Source organism: Lepidochelys kempii, chromosome 9, assembly GCF_965140265.1.
Source record: "Lepidochelys kempii isolate rLepKem1 chromosome 9, rLepKem1.hap2, whole genome shotgun sequence".
NCBI classification, from domain to species: Eukaryota; Metazoa; Chordata; order Testudines; family Cheloniidae; genus Lepidochelys; species Lepidochelys kempii.
This window is the reverse complement of record NC_133264.1, coordinates 23,068,550-23,087,720: the sequence shown is the minus strand read 5'-3', so window position 1 is coordinate 23,087,720 and position 19,171 is coordinate 23,068,550. Positions and strand designations below refer to the sequence as shown.

Genomic DNA, 19,171 nt, shown 5'->3' with positions numbered 1-19,171 from the left:
CAAAAGTGTGGTTAAGGGGAGATTGTGCCAAAAGTCTAGAATCAGGTATGGCATTGAACTCTCAGGAATGAATGAGGCAAGAATAACTTTTCACAACTTCATTCTGCAAAAAGTTGAAGCCAACTGGAGTTGAAGATGCTCAGTACCTATGAAAAAGAGACCATCTACTGGTAACTGAAGTTGGGTGCCCAGAATTCGCACTGTAGTGCGTGCTGGCGTTCTCCTTTAAAATACACAACTTTTTGCAGTTCTCTATTTGAGAGACAGGGTGGGAATATCTTTTATTGGACCAACTCCTGTTGGTGAAGGACAAGCTTTCAAGTTACATAGAGCTGATCTTCAGTCAAAATTTAGTCTGCTGTGTGGCTCGTGGCTTTCTCCCTCTCTGAATTACGTGCTCCTGCCTCCTCTGATTGAGTAAAGCAAAAGCTGTCTATGTCTACTGCCCAGGCATCATATCTTGCTGGTCCTAACTCTTGAAAACATACCTTTATATTAAAGAAGAAAATAGAGTTCCTTCCAGCTGAATGAAAGTTCTAAGGCCTGACCTCCACTAGGAAATTATCTTTTGTTTAAGTACATTGTTCAGGGATGTGAAAAAACCACCCCTCTGTGTGACCCAGCTAAACTGGCTTAACCCCCAGAGAATGCTTCTGTTGACCTAGCTACTGCCTATTGGGGAGCTAGAGCACCAATGCCACCAGGAGAACCCTTACCATTGGCATAGGTCGTGTTTCTACTGATATGAGTGTAGACAAGCCCAAGTATATTTTAAAAAAACCTATTAGCACTGCTCACTTCTGAACTAAAACTGCTTGCTGGTGACCTTTTTATGTAGGTGTGACTAGCTAAGAAAAGACAAGTAGCATGTTGTTGTTCTATAGTCAGGCTTTTGGGTAATGGCATACTTTTTTAAATTGCCATTGCAAAGTAAAATATAGAGCAGAGTATATCTGGGGCCACTTATGAGTCAAGTAAGACCTGGGTTTAAAATCAGAAGCAAGACAAATGAAGACTCCGTTTTTTTCAAAATAGGATCTTAAAGTTAGGCTTCTAACAGGTGCCTAAATATGGCTTTAGAAGCCTAATAATTTAAGAGTGCTGAGCACTCACAGCTTCCACTACCCTTCAGGTTACTGAAGAGTTGAACTTAAGGGTCCTATTTCTGAAAATCTTGGCTTTTAGTTGTGAATGGGAAGCTATCAAAACATTTCTGTAATTCGTATCCATTCTTATCTAGTGCAATGGATGTTGAAAAGTTTCCTGCTTCTAGTTATTAGAAGAAAAAGTGGGCATAACTGAACACACACGTTTTAAATGTTTGCATGTCCATCAGCTGCTGACTTTGTGCACTCTAGACAGCTTTGGTATCATGCATATAATTGCCTCCTGTCAAGACACAGGGTTTATTTCAAGTTTATTTTGACTGTCATTGACGATCTGAGTTTAATGGAAGGTAACTTCCCTAACTTAAGGATTTAGACCGAAGGTATGTCTACACACAAACAGCTACAGCTGCACTGCAGCAGCAGTGCCATGGTAATGCTTCAGTGAAGACAGTACCGATGCCAATGGGAGACTCTCTCCTGTCAGTGACGGTACTTCAGCTCCCCAAGAGGCGGTAGCTAGGTCGACAGGTGACTTCTCCCATCAACCTAGCACTGTCTACACCACAGGCTTAACTGTATCTCTCAGGGGGTGTGGATTTTTCACACGCTTGAGCAATGTAGTTATATCGACCTAATGTCCTGGTGTAGACTAGGACTTAGTAGAGTGTGACCAAAAGGGCATTAACAACACTACAGTGAAGTTGAACTTTGATGCATAACATAAACTTGTTTAGGATTTTATTCTACAAATGTAGAAATCCAGCATGGCTGGAAAATACAACCCACTTGTAAACTCCCCTGCCTGCCAAAAGAAAAGCTGCCTGCTTTTAGATATTTTTTTCCTAAAAACTTATAATTATGTCCTTCTAAATAGGACATTAGACTAAGACTAAAATCTACTTGAGTTCAATTCCTGGCTCAATCACAGACTTCCTATGTAATCTTGAATAAGTTACTCAATTCCTCAGCTATGAAATGGGGTGGTTAATACTTCCTTGTCTCAGGGGTGTTGTGAGGATAAAATCTAGTAATGACTAAGGTGTTCAGATAATATGGAGATGACTATAGAAGTAGATATAACTGGCTTCAGAGTCCGGCCCTTTTTTGAAGCGGACACTTAAAGGATGGGACAGTTATAAAGCTCTAAGGTCCATTCTTTCCGGGTTTTTTTCCACAGATAATTTATCTTAATTAAACGTTGTGAAATGTATTTAATGTGTTCTGTATTAGTATGTTTTAATGTCATGATAAACTAGTCAACAGAATTCTAAATTAGCTAGGTATTATGACTACTTCATTCAGATAACTTACAAGTGAACCAGATGAATATTTTTATTTGATACTTCTTGTTGTGAACAGTAAAACACCTTTACCCTCTCAATGCTGCTGCTTAGGTATCTAGTTGTATGTTACAGAAATTAACTTACAATAAATTGTCTTCTGCCTGAACTACAATGCTTTTGTTCGTGTAAGTGTTAAAATGTGAAGTGCTAAACTTGCATATGTAATCTGTCTGTAGTGAATTGCAAATAGACACTTTTTTAGTTCTGTAGCAGTGGCTACAGAACTAAATATAGTTTTTCTGTAAAGTGCTAGTATATTTCTGTATGTATTGTCTATATAAAAACACTTTTACAACATCTTACACATGCATGACTTCAAAATGAAATCTCCCAACCAAAACCATCTCTCCCACAGTGGCTGGTGGTAGTGGTGGTTTCATACTGGCATGTGGCAGACTTGGGTTGGGTCTAAGATCCCACTTCAGCAACATAACTTGTTCAAACTTGATGAAAACTTGGTTCCAAAAGATAATGACTAAGATGTGAAGCTGTTTTGGGTGGTAAAGGAGCAGTAGAAGAGGCTATGTAAGGCTCTTGTCAGGATGTGGCACGCATTCCGTCACCAGAAGCAGATACACATTTTTACTTGACTTGCCAATTTTTCTGGTCAATGCAAGATGTGTGCAGTGTTTCCAATATATAATTCAAAAATATAACATTTTGTGTTTGATAAAGCACCCTGAATGTCAGGGTTCCTTGTAGCATGTTTTCAATAATTCTCACTACAATGTTTTTTGCAGAAAAGAAATTTGACTAGCAAATATCATCCAGAAGTGGGGAGCATTTGATCAGCAACTTAACAACTTGAAGAATTATAGTGTATTTAGAGCTCGATGCTTAGCACTGGACAATACAGTTGATTGGAAAACATACTAACATGCCGAGGATTTTACAGTAAACTATTTTACGATGACACGAATGTTTGGTAGCTATTAAAAATTGTTACAAAGCATACATCTTTCTCAGAGCAGTTACACTGTGTTGGGTCATAGCATTTTAAACTGAACTGAAGTTTCACGTAATTGCAAAACGTTTCCTTTTCAACCTGAAGCAAACATTCTTGCAATATAAACTAGATCAAGTGTCTCACTTACAGAAGCAGCACTTTAGTATCTCTTTGGTTGGTGTCAAGAGCTTGTGCCTAATAATGGTTTTAAGCAATTATTTGACTTGTATTTTATGTGCTGAAAAGATCATTGCCTTCCCAAACTTGTTAACAGGTCTCTGTTAATGTGGGTTTTGTCACATTCTTCATGCAAAACCCTATCATATGTAGCAGTAAAACACAGTTCAGTCTTCCAAGACTTTTTTACTCTTTACGGAAAGGGCTTAAGTTGAAAATAAGTGGGAGTGGGGAGCTGTCTCTAACAAGTACTGTATGGTCAAATACTGAATCTTTATTCTGTGATAAAACCAAATCCTGATTGCTATTAACTCTGTAAGACTGCTGAGCAGTCTTTTTAGTACAATTTTTTGTCACTTCTCTTTTTTGTGCTATCATCTTAATATATTTTAAGGGATCAAATCTTGTTTAACTGATAAATGCATAGTCTGAATTTTGTTTAAAATGTGAGTTAGCATGTTGTAACTTTCCAATAAAGTTCTAAATGCTAAATAAAAAAAAAATTGCAGAAAATAGTCTGTTTTTCTTGAATATCAAGTTAGCGTGACTTGCCACATGTTTGTCTCTTAGCTTTTTGTTAACCTGCAGTTTTATACCTGTAAACATTATAAACTGTTTGTTAATTTTACTTCTAGTAACTATCAGATTAACAGAACAGATTCTTGTTTGCACATCTCTTAATTTAATCCATTTTGTTTTACAGAGCAGAAAAACGAGAAAAACTCAGACGTCAAAAGGAAGATGACTTGGTCAAATTACAGCCAAAGAATGACTTTAGTTTAAGGAATAGGTATCTCTCCAAACTAGGAGCTCAGGTATTAGTAGCAAAGCAGTATTTCCCTGCAGATGACAGGGCAATAAAAATAAATAAATAAATAAAAATCTACATCTGATGTGTGTCTTCACCTAGGCAGTATATTGGTTTTTATGAAGGAACTAAATTTATCCCGTAGCTATTAGAAATGAATCTCGCCTACAATTTAAAAAAATAAAAACCAAACTGAAGGGGTAGAATCAATAGTTTTAACTTGAAAGACAGATAAGGTGAAGAATAGTTATCAATAAGATTCATCATTCTTTCAAACTTACTTTTTTGCAGCTGCCTGATAATTACTCTTCCTACTTATCTGCATTGGCACACAGAAGTGTGCTGAAATAGCATCACTCTGCACAAGTTTGTCAAGAGATGGAAGTGCTCTGAAGTTTATGCAGACAGAAACTTGCTCCCACTAGTCAAGAACTACACCTAGAACAAAAGCAGAATAATGCACCATGTTCTATATTTGAATCCTCATGCTGTCATCAGGAACCACCTTACCTTAAAAAACGTAGTGTCAACAAGTGGCTCCTATTGTAATGTGAAACATTAGTTCAGATTTGAAGCATTAGGTGAGGTTTGACTTCTGTGTGCCATACAAAACCAAATATGAAACTTAAAAGCTTTGGGAAACAATAACCTGTTAGCCATTCTACATATTCTTGATGTAGGCATTAGTCTGGTCAGACTACATTTTTATGGTGGACATCCTTGTTAACTTCCTGCAGTAACTCAGTTTTACTTTCTTTCTTTATGGAAAATGTAACAATAGAAATGACTGCCTTTTTAAATTCTGTCAAATCGAGATTTTATTTTTTTTACAAAAACTTGGCTGTTTCATTTAAAAAAACCAAACACAGTATATTCATTAAAGCTAGACTTGGAAGTTGCACTAGTACATGGTAATGGTGTTAATCAAAGCTGAGCTATTTTCCTGTGGAAATGACACTTGATACAGTTTTTATAACTATCAAATCGTTAACTGTAATATATAACTTTCAATCAGTGTAATATTTATACAAATATAGTGTGGAGTATCTACTAGTTTTAAATGTTATCTGCGATAAGAAGAATGGCTTTAGGACCAACTTTATCCCAAAGATGTGTGGGCTCCCATGCTTGCAATGTAAGCAGAACTGGACCCTAAAATCTCATACAACATGTATATTTCTTACTAAGTGGATAGTAGAAAACTGAAAAAGTAGACTAATTTTGACTGAATTTTCAGTCTTTTAAAGTGTGGTCTTAATCTGAGCTAAATTATTATACTCTGACCTTTTATTGCTTAAAATTTATCTTAACTGCACAGGAAAGCCAGTATTTTTTTCAAATAGGTTGTTACCCTAACAGTTATATTAATTGAATACATCAGAAATAACTTGAGGAATGTTGACACTTCTATCTGGAACTTGTGGTTCTATTAAGAATTTTGTATATGCAAATGTACTTTTTTTTGGAAGTGAGTTACTTTTCTATGACTTGTTCAGTATTCTACAAACTTTATCAAAGATAGTATTCTGAATTGCGTAGAACTGCCATAGTCTGGCCTCATGAAATCCATCCAGGAAGATTAGTACAAAACGTGGTACTTTTATGTATTACTGTTGAAGATTGCATTTACACATGGTAGTGCTAAACCTTTTTTTTTTTTTTTACTGTGCTGCATTTAGGAAGAAAGCAGCATAAACTATCTGTGGATGGATTATGTACAGTTGATTTGCTTATAAGCTTATAGATGCTGATCTTTTTTTAGTAAATAAAACTAAATGGATAAGGCCCCTTGGCTCTTTGTGTTTAATGCTTAATTGCTTTTTAAGCAGTGTTGTATAGTGTTTAGTGCACATGACTGCTGTGTTTTGGGGAGGGAGGGCTTCAGGGCAGGATAACTTGAGGAAACTTCTCCAGAGGAAGTGGAGTTCTGCAGTTGGTAGTCAAGGAGGGTAGAGCTGTGTTCTCCCTCTAAAGAAGGAAGCAAGGTATTCTTGTTTTGACCCTGCCCCCCCCTCCCCCTCCCCCCCCCACCGATCTCATGGCTCTCTGCTATCCATGGCAGTACTGTACAGGTAGAGCATGGGCCAAGAAATAATTTCACAACTGACATGGTAATCTGTACAAATGTGTATGTTAATATTGGCATCCTGTCCACATTCCCTGTGGTCTTAAACGTTTGCTGTATTTAAATGGGTGAACAGATTAGTATGCAGAGGCCTTACTCCTCATGGGGTATGTCTACAGTGCAATCAGGTGTGAGTGCAGCTAGGGTAAGCACACCCATGTTAGCTATTATCTAGGCTAAAAATAATGAAATAGCATCTTAATAAAATGTTAAAAGGATGTTTAATGCTGTGCTTGTCATGGTACTAAGCAGGCTGAGGTCTCTATACTAAACCCCGAACAGTGTTTACCACTGTTGAATGAGGGGGACAGAGAAGCAATATGCACTAATGCTCCATAATAAAGTGATATAGAAAGGTCAGAAAAAGCCATTGAACTGAGAACAGAAATAGGAAAGCTGGAGTTTTGAGTTGAGGCAACATTACCTAGTGCATGAGAGCACTCTAATGGTATGTCCACACAACAATCAAAGGTATGACTGCACCTTAGGTCAGCACACCTGTGCTAGCTTTAATCTAATGAGCATAACAGTTAAGACCCAGTGGCCTGGGCTTCAGCACAGGCTAGCAATGTGACTGGTAAGATTGAGTACTGTGCCTACATTTTTCAGCATTGAGGTTACAAGTTAGAGTGATGATCAGAGACAAACTGCATTCACTCTAAAAGAAAAGGAGTACTTGTGGCACCTTAGAGACTAACCAATTTATCTGAGCATAAGCTTTCGTGAGCTACAGCTCACTTCACCACTGAATGCATTCAGTGCAATCTTACCAGCCACTTTGAGACCAGAGACATTCTGTTTGACTCTAGGGCATTGCACTTTGCTGCTCTTCTGGTCAAAGGCTTACAGCAGTGTTGCAGACTAAGCCAAACTCATAAGAGGGATTGCAAAGAAGAAATAAACTGGGGAAGGAAGAGGACAGTGGGTGGTGTGCCAGTCTGACATCCCAGTTGGTGTTCAGGATTGAGCTGATGGAGGTGGTGATGGGACCTGTGTCCCTCTGGTCTGGGCGGGATCTCTCTCACCCAGGATGGAGAAAGGTGGTGGTGGTGGTAACAGCGATGATGGTGAAGCTTACTCCTTCCCTGTTTTTCAGTCAGCCAGTGTAGCAGTACCCTGCTTTGTCCCTCCAAAGTCTCTTTGAGGACCCCAGAAAGACAAGGTATGCAGCCCATCACAAACTACTCACATTTTTTGTCCAACAATTAGGCCTTCCTTGTTTACCAGGCATGATCTTAACACAGTCCTTGAAATTATATCCATAGACCTTTTCATTTGGACTAATTCAGTCTTTCCATCTTTTTTGAGTCTTGTCCCATGAACATTTGTTATAGGTTATTGTGACATCTCATTCACATTCACTCACTTTTTACAGCTGAGTTCACAATTAGGCTAATTTTTAGGACCAATTATCACAACACACCTCACATGCTGGCCGGAGCACGAGTGCTTCAACCTTTCGTATGTGCTTGTTCCAGTTACAATTTGATGTCTTTGTCAGCAGAGGCTTTCATATTCCCTCTCTCAAGGTGGGTATAGTCCGGCAGCTGCAACAAATGAATGGGCTATGGCCCTTCGCCACTGAGGTGACTGTAGTGATTCTTCAAGTGCTGTTGGGGTGTACTTTGGCAGCATTTGTATCTATATAGTTTAAAATTCCTTGGAATGATTTGTTTCTTTTCATTGGAGGCGGGGGATCAGGGGACTGTTGTGATCATCTAGTCTAACCTCTGGTATAAACCAGCCAGAGGACTTTCCCGAATTACTTCCTGTTTGAACTAGAGCTGAAAGGTTCTGTATAAATGAAAACAGTTGTACGTATTTGCTTTAGATTTTGTTCTCTTAAGAACAAAGGCTATGCCGGTAGCATGTAACTGTTCACAGAAATTTTTTACATGTACTAAGGCTTTTTAGTACCTGGACTTCCCTCAGAGCTGCAGTGCTGCACTAGAAGAGGTATTATCAGTGAAGAGGCACACTCGTTTACAATGCCTATGCAAGGCTGTATAGAAGAGCTAACATGGGAAAGAAATAACTTACTAAATGCACGTTTTACAATGTTGTTTACTATTTCCCCAAACAGTCTTTGTTGCTATTGCATAATGCAAGTTTAATTCAAACAAAACAACTGGTGAGCCACAATTTCTAATATAAGTGTTATAAAAGTCTCCTCTCCTACTTCTTTTCTTCTTCTTAGAACAGGTCAGATTGTGCAGCTCTTTCCTATTACTCCTGCTGTCCCACCTGATTTTTCTAGGTGCAACTCTTCCTCCCTTTTTGATAAAAGGGGCCCTACTTCCCACTGTGGGATGTTCTGTTGTCCTTTCTTCCTCAGTTGCTTTTATCATTAGATACAGATACCGGTGAGAATATTGCCATAGCCTCTTATCTGATTTCTAAGTAGTTTACAAATATTTACAAATTAAATGTCTTCACCACTAGGAGATAGCGGAATACTACTCCCTATGTTACAGATGTGTAAGCAAACTTGTGTGCCAAGTTGGGAGGAATTTTCAGATTTGCTGAGTTCCAGTTCTCTCTGTGCTCATCTCTAAACTTTGGTAATATTACTAACCATAATCCAACTGAGACTATATGCTGTACTCCATTGGGTGGGATAAGAGTGTCAATGCATGACAAAGGCCAATCCCAGGTTTTACTGAATATTTTATATAGTGTATCGTGTAAACAACATTTTAAAAATCAATGTCCGACATGATTAGACTAATATTCTGTCAATATTTAAACATAGTATATTTCTAAAATATGAAAACCATTTCAAACATTCAAATAATATTGAGTACCTGGCTCCCTGGGAAAGTTGGGAAATTAAACCTCAGCCTGGCAGGCTAATCTGCCCTTATCTTGTATTTTTCTCGAGTGTTTCAGATTTTGTGGTGCTCTCCAGGTAGAAGAGTCTGCCAGCAGTTATATATAACATTGGTCAGTAAGGATAGTGCTGTCTGAGGGTAAAGAGAGTGCTACTGAAAATGCTTGCCATTCGCTGAGAATTAGAAGCCTTTATTCACAATAGGAAAAACAGTGAAGACTTCTTCACATTTAACCCTGTACTTTAGCCTTGAAGTGTGCCTCTAGCAGTAAGAATCTATTTCAACTGCCAGGCCCCTTCAATCATTGGCCTCTATGGAAAATGCCAAGAGTGGTGATTTTGTTTGATAGCGACACCATCTACCAGGAGCTGGACTGAGACCAACTCACTTGAACCACTAAATGGCTGTCAGATAGTGGTAACTCCAGGCAGCTTCCAACCTGGGCTCAATTTGAACAAACATATTGGAGATTAAAGGCTCTATATCCAGGATGACCAGATGGCAAATGTGAAGAATTGGGACTGGGGTGGGGGGTAATTAGTGCCTATATAAGAAAAAGCCCCAAATATCGGGACTGTCCCTATAAAATTGGGACATCTGGTCACCCTATCCATATCCCATTCCTGATCCTGAGTCATTCAGTTACTAAACACTGGAGAAAAAGAAATAGTAACATCTTTAAGTATTTACTTATTCAATAGCTCAATCCAGACACTAATAGTCTAATGTAGTTGGTCTCCTAATTACAGGACACCCCTTGATCTTCACTTCCAATTCCATGAGGAATGTAAGAATGCATACAATTCCCCCAGAGAGTTCTTCTCCAAGTAGGCACACTTCAAAAGCTGTTTATTGGATAGGTGTTTTGGTAAATGTTGGGGGAGGGGTGTTGATAGAGAAGAGGATATGGAAAGGAGCTTTTTTTAGTAGTTGACTCACTGGTTGAATAACTTGCTCAAATGAAATGTTTGTTTCAGTTCTGCTGGCCGTATTATTCTCTTTTAACATTGGGTCAGGTGAATAGGTGTCTTATTTTTAAAAATTACTTAAGTCTAAACTAGGGGAAACTACAAATAATGTTAAAATTCAAACTGATGATAGCCTTGTGTAACTGTTGTTCTCTGTCTGGTGGGACACTTTCTGTTCCATAATGCATGTGCTGTTTTGAGTCAAACATACAATTAGGAGTTGTATCTGTTGTGGGATGAAAAGTCTCTCATGAGATATGGAATGTCATATGTTATGGGTGCTACTGGCTAATGAAATCTTACTGCAATATGCCTATTTGGTTTCTCTCCCATCTGTGATGGACAAACAGGATGTTGGGCTGAGGGCACTGTACAAGCTTATCACTGTTTTTATTTCCCACTAAGGATCCCTATAAGGGTTTCATCATACCAGGCACTGTCCAAATGAATAAAATATCACTGTCCCAGAGAGCTCACAATCTAACTTTTAGCCAAGCTTCAAGCTTTTTTTGGTGACTTGGTTATTGCCTAGAGCTGTCTTTGCAATGGGGCATTGAAGAGTTTGGAAACAAGACTTTAATTGCTGCATGTGCTGTACAGTGTATGTCACTAACTTGCAATTATAAGCAACTTCAATATATAAAATGTGTTCATATTTGTAATTTTCTCTTTTTAGAGACAACTTTTCAGGGACAACATCCAACTGGAAATAGATCAACAATCTCTGCCCGAGACATTGGCCAGATTTTTGGCCTAATATAATCAAATCCATGGTGTTTTATAGAGCAGTGAGTCTCAACATTTTCCAGACTACTGTAGCCCTTTCAGGAGTCTGATTTGTCTTGTGTACACCAAGTTTCACCTCACCTAAAAACTACTTGTTTACAAAATCAGACAAAAATTTAAAACTATCACAGTATATGGTTACTGAAAAATTGCTTGCTTTCTCATTTTATCTGTATTAAATTTTAGTTTGTACTGATGGCACTAGGTTTTTTATGTAGCCTGTTGTAAAACTAGGCAAATATCTAAATGACTTGATGTACCCCTTGGAAAACCTCTGTGTACTTCCCGGGGGTATGCATACCCCTTGTTGAGAACCACTGCTGTAGAGCTTCTGTGCTTTCTGCCTAGTCATCCAACTATGTGACTTTTTTTTAAGTCAGTAGCACTCCAGTGGCTGCTGGAATTTTTTTTTTTAAAGGCAAACAATTGCTCTTACAGAACTGTAGTAATGTAGGGCTGGAAGGGACCTCAAGAGGTCATCTACTCTTCTCCCCCTCGCCCCCAACGTGCTGAAGCAGGATCCAAGTATAATTAGATCATCCCTGACCGGTGTTTATCTGAGCTGTTCTTAAAAATTCCAGTGACAGAGTTTCCACAGCCTCCCTACATAATCTGTTCTGGTACTTAACTATCCTATAGTGCTTTTCATCTCAAAACTCTTGTGTATCAAGATTCTAATGAAAGAACATTGAAAAAATTAAAATGTTAAATAATGAAAATCTACTAGATGAGCCAGAATCTTCTCTGAAAAGATGGCCATTCTCACTCTGTAGTAGTAGGTCCAATCACTGAAACAGCAACAGGAATTCCTGAAAATGGCTTTGGAAATGTAGTGTATATTAAGAAGCTTTAAAATTATATGAACTGCTACGTGACAAATGACTGGAAGTTCTACCACCTCTCGACTTCAATGTGAGTCTTTCTCAGCTATACTTATTCCTCTCCATATGTGTGTATAGTTTCCCTTTCCGTTGAGAAAAGAATAGTGAGTAGTGGAGAGCTGGGGTTTGTTTCTTTTTGGAGGAGGTGCAGTTTAGTTTTATTTCTCAACTGCTGCTGCTGTTGCTTGACATGAAATGCTAACAACTTGCCTTCTGGTCCTTCGTAAAATATTTAGTCTTCACTCCTAGCCTCTCTTTACCAAAGCTTGTCTCAGCATTAGGGGAATTGCCATTATATGGTATCTCTTTTATCAGTGCAGGTGAGTCTTTTACAACTCCTCTGAAAGGCATGCATGCAGTAATTTTAACTGCTACGGTCTCTCTTCATTGGAATAAATCTGCCATGAAGGGAAGTTCTCAGAGATCACTTTCCTTAGGCTTCATTCCACAGCAAGGGGAGGAGTCCCCCTGGGTGCCACTGACTCCTTACCCTTCACTGTAGGCCTAGGAAGGGGATCCACTTTATGCAGTCTCCGTTCCAGAATCTGTTTGACTGTGTTGATTTGGCCAGAAAGAAAATACAATGGTGGGGAAAAGCAACTGTTAAGCGTGCTCCAAATCTTGTAAAATAGGGTAGCTCCTTGTAAGAGATGGCAGTCAGCTTTCCAATGGACCCGGACGTAAAGGTAGATGGTATGAGTGATATGGAAAGGAACTAAGCAAACTGCAAAAAGCCCACAGACTAGTAGGATGGTCCAGATTGATTTAGCCTGGCCAGCGCTGCTTGTGAGGATGGTATTACCAGTGCTTTGAATCAAGCTTCTGATGATCAAACAGTAGCAGATTAAGATGATAAGAAAAGGACAGAGGAAACCAGACATGGTTAGAACCACACCATAGAGGTAATAGTTGCTGAAATTATCAGGGCTAGTCAGATCATAGCAGACTGTACGGTTATTGATGAAGCCAGTGCGAGCATAGATCAAGCTGGGCAAGAGTTGGAGTACCAGTATATAGCAGTGCCAATGACAGCTAGTCTTGGTCTTATAAGCCAGTGACCGGATGGGGTAGCAAATCCCCAGAAAGCGGTGAACACTTATGCAAGTCAGCAGCAAGATGCTGCCATACAGATAGTTGTAAAATAAGAAACGTACCATTTTGCAGAGCAGCTCTCCAAAGAGCCAGATGTCCTCCATGGCATAATTGATGATGAGCAGGGGCAGAGAGAAAATGTAGAGCAGATCAGCCCCAGCCAGGTTCACCAGGTAGATAGTGGTGCACGTCCATTCCTTGGTGTGGCAGCAGCCCAGCCACAGCATAGCACCATTTAGGAGAAGCCCCAGCACAAACACAACGCTGTATGCAAAGGGGAGTAAGATGTGCTTATAGCTCCCTTCTAGGGGGCACAGGACTTCTTCCGATGCATTATTCACTGTTTTGTTCAGCATCTTCCTGGTGGATGCAGCCTCAGTCACCAGTCACTGCTTTACTGCGGCTTTAAAGCCACGTCCTTCCCCTGCCAGAAACAGAAACAAGCGTACACAATCACAATTGCTATCCTTGTCTCTTGCCCTCTCAGAACCGCCTCGGAGTCTTCATTACTGTTTGTAAAGTGCCCAGAATATGTAAGAAGCTATGGAAATTATACATATTCTCTTTATTACTTGAGTTCAAAGTAAGCAGCAACTGCTGCAAAATAAGCTTGCAAGTCACAAGCAGACACTACTAGTATTTGGTCAAGACAATTAAATAAAACTTGCAACAAATCTAGACATTGAAACAACAAGCAAACATTGAAGAAAGGGGCTTCTTTTTGGACCTTGCGCATGAGTTGAGGATCTACTTACAAGCACCTCTGCTGCTCAGAGTCCATGTAGTATAGTCAGCTACAGTGCTAGTCACAAAACTCTTCTGATGGCAAGAGGAGTCCTTTTCTTTGTGTAGAGATGGGAATTCTTTACACAGCTAACTATGCTGAAGGCATACTCGGGACTGGAGTGCACCCAGGTGGTGTTGATATCTGGTGACTCTGCCCTGCTGCAATACATTACAATGGAACTGTTACAGGGGAAGCACAGATTTTGCATAGAGTGCTGTTTGCAATTTCTGATTTGTGTTTGGTTTAGTATTATAGGTAGTTTATTTGAAATAGGAGGCAAATTTTCAGCCTAACCATAACAACAGCTTGACATAGAAAGAAAACCATGCTGATTGATAGCCACAGGTGGAAGTGGTTACTAATGTAGAAATAGATCCAAAGAGCTGAGGGATGGATAGGGTTTCATTATGGTTTGGAAATATATGTTCTGATACCAAAAGGTCGGAAAGAGACTTATTCCTACTTTCCAGTTTCTTCATGGTCACTCTTCTTTGAAAATATTCAAGATTAATTAGGAAAATTAAGAAAACCTATAATGTTTTAGACCCAATTTAGCATTAGCTGTGGAATATCATAAAACAGCAAAAATTTCAATGATCCAGGAAACATGCATACCATCCTCATTATTTGAAACTGATCTAAAGCAGAGAGATGATAAAAATGACATATTATCTTTTAGTTCCTCAAAAGTTTAGGATAAAGCTCATTCAGTTTCCAGTACTGATCAGCAAGGCCAAAATTATCCTTCTCCTTGCAGTGGTAGTTGCGTTTCAATGCATGAACGGTATGGTTTGTTGTGAGTGTGCACAATGGACACTACATGTGATATACACTAATTCTGTAAGTCTGGGATGGTGGTTTTGGGGGGCTGAATGTTCCATAGAGGTCCTGGCACTCCACAGGGCTCAGCAAAGGGACACATTTAAACTCTGCAGGTATTTGTATTAGCGCTGTGCTAAATGCAGCACTTTCACTTGAAAGTTTTGTGCAACCATTTTATATGATTTCAGTGTGTGTGTGTTTTATCCTAGATATTGTCAAAACATCTACAGATCCATTTTCTTGTCATTGCCAGCTGAGCCATACAATCCTTTTATCAAATGTAGAGTAGGAACCTTAGGGTTAGGGTCCTTAGATTTTACTCTCTGTCATTAAAAATCTTACCTAGTCTGTTATCTAAGCTCTGTGTTTACACAAGGAACACAATCATTTTGGGGTATAACCGTTATCAAAACTGTGTAAGCAATTACTGGCACAATGGCAACATCTTTTAGTTGTGTGTTTGTACAGCTAATAGCACAATGGAGTCCTTCTCCAGGACTGGACTCAGAAGAGCTACCACAATACAAACAATAATAATCTACCTCCCTGACGTCCCAGACAAACACATTGTCCCCTTCCACTCAGTTCAAATTATAGCCACCAAGGCATCTTCCTTCCCCATTCATGTGATCATGTTGCTCCCTTCTTTGAATCCCTCTACTAGATCCTCATCTGCTATAGTATCAAATTTAAGTTTCTTGTCACCACCTTCAAAATTCTATATAACTCTGCCCCTTCCTACTTCTACTTCCTTAGTGAGCTTCAAGTTGCCCCCGTATGCCTTCCACTCTGCTAGTGTTCTATTCGTGCCCTCTTTTGCCTATTTGTCAGCTTCTCACTCTGTCTCCTCTGAGCACTATTCTATGCATCATATTGACCTCCGTAAGCTCATCTGCAAAGCACCATCCTGTACCTATTCAAATCCCTCTTAATGAATCACTTCTGCCATCTGCCCACAGCAAACTTAGCCAACTTAAATAAGAAGTCCCTCTTTGTTGCTCCTTTTCCCCTAACTTCTCTCTGCCTGTTTGACTGTCCTTAGACTGTAAATCCTCAAGGTAGGGACTGCTCTCTTGAATGGCTAGAAAGTAGCTAGTACATAATAGGTGCAACCATGTGTAATAATATAAATGTGTCTTTGGTTGTTAATTTTTAGATACCAAAATAATAACTTGCCAATAAAGATGTTACAATATTTGCTTTAAGACTGGCATTGTTACTTTGTTCCACTCAACACCGTAATAAGGAGATGGTAGCACAATGAATAGAGTATTGGAAATCAATAATTTACTTTTCAGCTTTTGAGATATGTACTGAGTCTTCTCTAACTTGTTTTCTTTAATCTAAGTGACAAAATGTGTTTACAACCTCAACTTTCATTTCTCAGGCCAACATTTTCCTCTGATCACTTCCACTATTCTATCCACTGAGACATAATTTTGAATGATAAAGAATTCCCCTGCTACTATCCCTAACATAAAATATAAACAGACCAGTAATTAGACATATGATATAACAGATGGAGTTTGCCCATTTCATAAGGCAGTTGAGACTGAGTCTGGTTCTAGACTAGCAGATTTAATTATAATGGAAGATCTCAGAGAGACAGGTTATTCTAGTGTATACCAATGTGTTCTATGACTTACCAGCCACTGGATGTCACTGATGGCCCATTAATATACAGAAAATAGTTTTTCTGCATTAATGACAGAATTCTTACTGGAATCTATAACAATAGTTACATTTTCTAAAGCTGTAGTTGCTGCAATGGATAAAGGCTCCATGCACTTAAACAGTGTAATTTTTTTTACATGTTATCAGAAGTGTGGTCCTGAAGTCTCAATATTAGCACCAATAATATTCAACAGCTGTAGGTTTTTAATTCTTCTGATGCAAAGAAAAGCAGGGGGGGACAATAAACCAACCAAACTTCTTCTAGCTGCTTCTGAGCTTGTTTTGTCAATTAGTAGTTTAGTGGTGTGAAAATTTAAATAGGTTCTGACTGTAATTTCCAGGCCCAGGACACAGGCTTGAAAGTTAGACGGCTCCAGAAATAATTACAACTGACTCACTTCAATAAAGCAGAAAGATGCATGTAAAATACAATACTTGCTATTAATCATGTTGCATATAAAATATTTTCTAACTTCTCATTTACTATTTACTGTCTCATTCTATTTCACTAAAAATACCCAGCTAAGGGACAATGAATGATACCAAAGAACTCCTGGGAATGGTTTGATCTCTTTTAGAATGAATAGCAGTGTTTCCTACTGCTTTCTGTTTCACTGTCAATTTTGTTAATAGTGTTGCTTCATAGCGGGAGATTGTGTTCAGGCCTGTACTGAACTTCATGTTCAATAAGGTATTAGAGCTGTTGATTAATCGCAGTTAACTTAAGCGATTAACTCTCAAAATTAATTGCACAGATAAGCAATAGAATACAAATGGAAATTTATTAAATATTTTGATGTTTTTCTACATTTGTAAATATTCATTTTCAATTACAACACAGAATAAAAAGTACAGTGCTTCCTTTATATTTATTTTTATTACAAATATTTGCAGTGTAAAAATGATAAAAGAAATGGTATTTTTCAGTTCACCTCATACAAGTACTGTAGTGCAATCTCTTTATCATGAAAGCGCAACTTACAAATGTAGATTTTTTTTAGTTACATAACTGCACTCAAAAATAAAACAAATATAAAACTTCAGAGTCTACAAGTCCACTCAGGCAGCCTTATAAACAAGAAAACCTCACTATATCATCCTTGCGTAGAAGCTGGCTGATGTTACTGAACGCGTGGCTGGTATAAACAAGGGAAAAAATCATTGAAAATTCCCATGTAAATATTGTTAGCGACATTCATTTATGTGGTTTTCTCCTAATGTACAGACCCATCCTGGTACCAGTAGATACTTAAAAACTCCCACAGGCTTCATTCAGCAGGGACTTTATTTGCAAAATGATAGCAGGAAGCAGCCCTTCCAAATCTGGAATGAAAATAAGTTTGGACCAGATCCTGTAGCTATTCTACACATGGGACTCTCACTGAAGTCAGTAGGAGTTGTGGTAGGGAGCATTCCACAGAATGCAGGACCTTTTGTCATCAATCCTGACAGGTTTACATGTGCAATACTTGCAAATATGCCCCTGAACTTGGAAGGATTCAAAAGCACCAAATATTTTTGAGATAATAGACTAAGTGTTTACTTTCACTTAAAAGATTTGATCCTGCAGATAACAGTTGTGAGATTAACATTTAGCCATCAGCAGGGCAGGTGAGCATGGGGCTTAATTACTTCCCCTTACTGGATCATGTGTAAGAGTAGGGGAGCAGGCTGGCAATAACACTGTGCTTTGCATACATCAGGAGGCATTGACTACTTGGCTGTGTTTCTTAAAACTTCTTTCAGCTGCTGGTGGGATTGAGTCCAAATTGTTGAATGATGACATGTAACTATTAAGGGCCCACACCAGTGAAGTCAGTGAGCAGGACTGTAAATCAGTGGCTGCTGAGGGCACTTACAACTTATCAGATCAGCCTCTACAACCTTCCCCAACCTTTTCCTAAATGGAATTATCAGTTTGGTAAGTGATTCTTGTTTGTCTGAAAACCCCTGAGTTATGTTTATTTTTGGGGCAAGCAGAAATGTACTATATGAACTGATGATAGTATTGCTAATCAAATATTGAACATGTGTTCATTGAAACAAACTGAAGTACATAAAAAGTAAGTGCTATTGGTACCATTTGTTAAGAGTATATTACATAAAGGTGTCCTCTATTTCTTTACAGCTGTGAAGAGACAGTATGGTCTTTCACAATAACGTAAATTAAATGAATCCATCCCATGGGCATAGATGCATTAACACTGAAATACAGAAGATGTGAAAGGTCTTTTCCAAGTTGTCTTTAAATTTAGAGTTTATCAAGGCAATAATTTAAACTTTCTGCTACTTAAACTGAACAGTGTTTTTGCCCTTTAGCTTGAGATTAACTGTAAATTTTCACTTTCAGTGTAGCGCCAATAGAAATTTATATTAAGTAAAGGAGGGCTGAAAAAGAGCATATTTCCAGTCTTTATAAGCAAGAATTAGTGAGAATAGGTTTTGATGTCATGATCTGTGAAACCTGTCAGAAATGATATATTTGAGAGGCAGAGTGAAATATGAAGAAAAGACATGGGATTGTAGAGTTTTTAATTTAAATACAAGGCTTATACTTTTGATTTATTGATTTATTTTTATGCCAATAAATTCTGACAAACACACTGACCTATTCATATTATTTTAAAGGTGACTACAGAAAAAAATTTCATTGTTAGTACAGATATGTTATGCTCTGTTTCATTGAAGGAACCCTCTTGAAAATTTGGTCAAAAGTTAACCTCTTTCTTCCCACCCACTGTGAATGTATTTTTAAGGAATTTCACAATATTCAAAATGAACAACAGAGGTGATCTTTTCTTGGCTGTGAGCCATATATCCTA

The 19,171-nt window shown here is 38.4% G+C and overlaps 2 protein-coding genes across 6 annotated transcripts in view; one reads left to right on the top strand and one right to left on the bottom strand.

Moving 5' to 3' along the window:
• Positions 1-11,775, top strand: part of MFSD1 (major facilitator superfamily domain containing 1) — a 35,554-nt gene extending 23,779 nt beyond the window's left edge. The window contains exons 16-17 of one of the 5 annotated variants that reach the window (XM_073359546.1): positions 4,279-4,390; positions 4,675-6,265. In XM_073359546.1, the coding sequence (XP_073215647.1) occupies positions 4,279-4,390; positions 4,675-4,734 (172 nt within the window). In that variant the 3' untranslated portion in view covers positions 4,735-6,265. Of the gene's footprint in view, positions 1-3,192; positions 3,310-4,278 lie in introns of those variants that run through there. The other 4 variants (XM_073359550.1, XM_073359547.1, XM_073359548.1 and 1 more) reach the window with 4 other exon arrangements.
• A 639-nt stretch (positions 11,776-12,414) lies between these two features.
• LOC140916989 (P2Y purinoceptor 3-like) lies at positions 12,415-13,422 on the bottom strand. The gene has a single exon (XM_073358885.1). The coding sequence runs from the start codon at positions 13,420-13,422 to the stop codon at positions 12,415-12,417; it is 1,008 nt and encodes a 335-aa protein (XP_073214986.1).
• Between the last annotated feature and the right edge of the window lie 5,749 nt (positions 13,423-19,171).

Coding starts and splice junctions, on each gene's coding strand:
- LOC140916989 (XM_073358885.1), bottom strand. CDS start 13,422: ATGCTGAACAAAACAGTGAATAATGCATCGGAAGAAGTCCTGTGCCCC.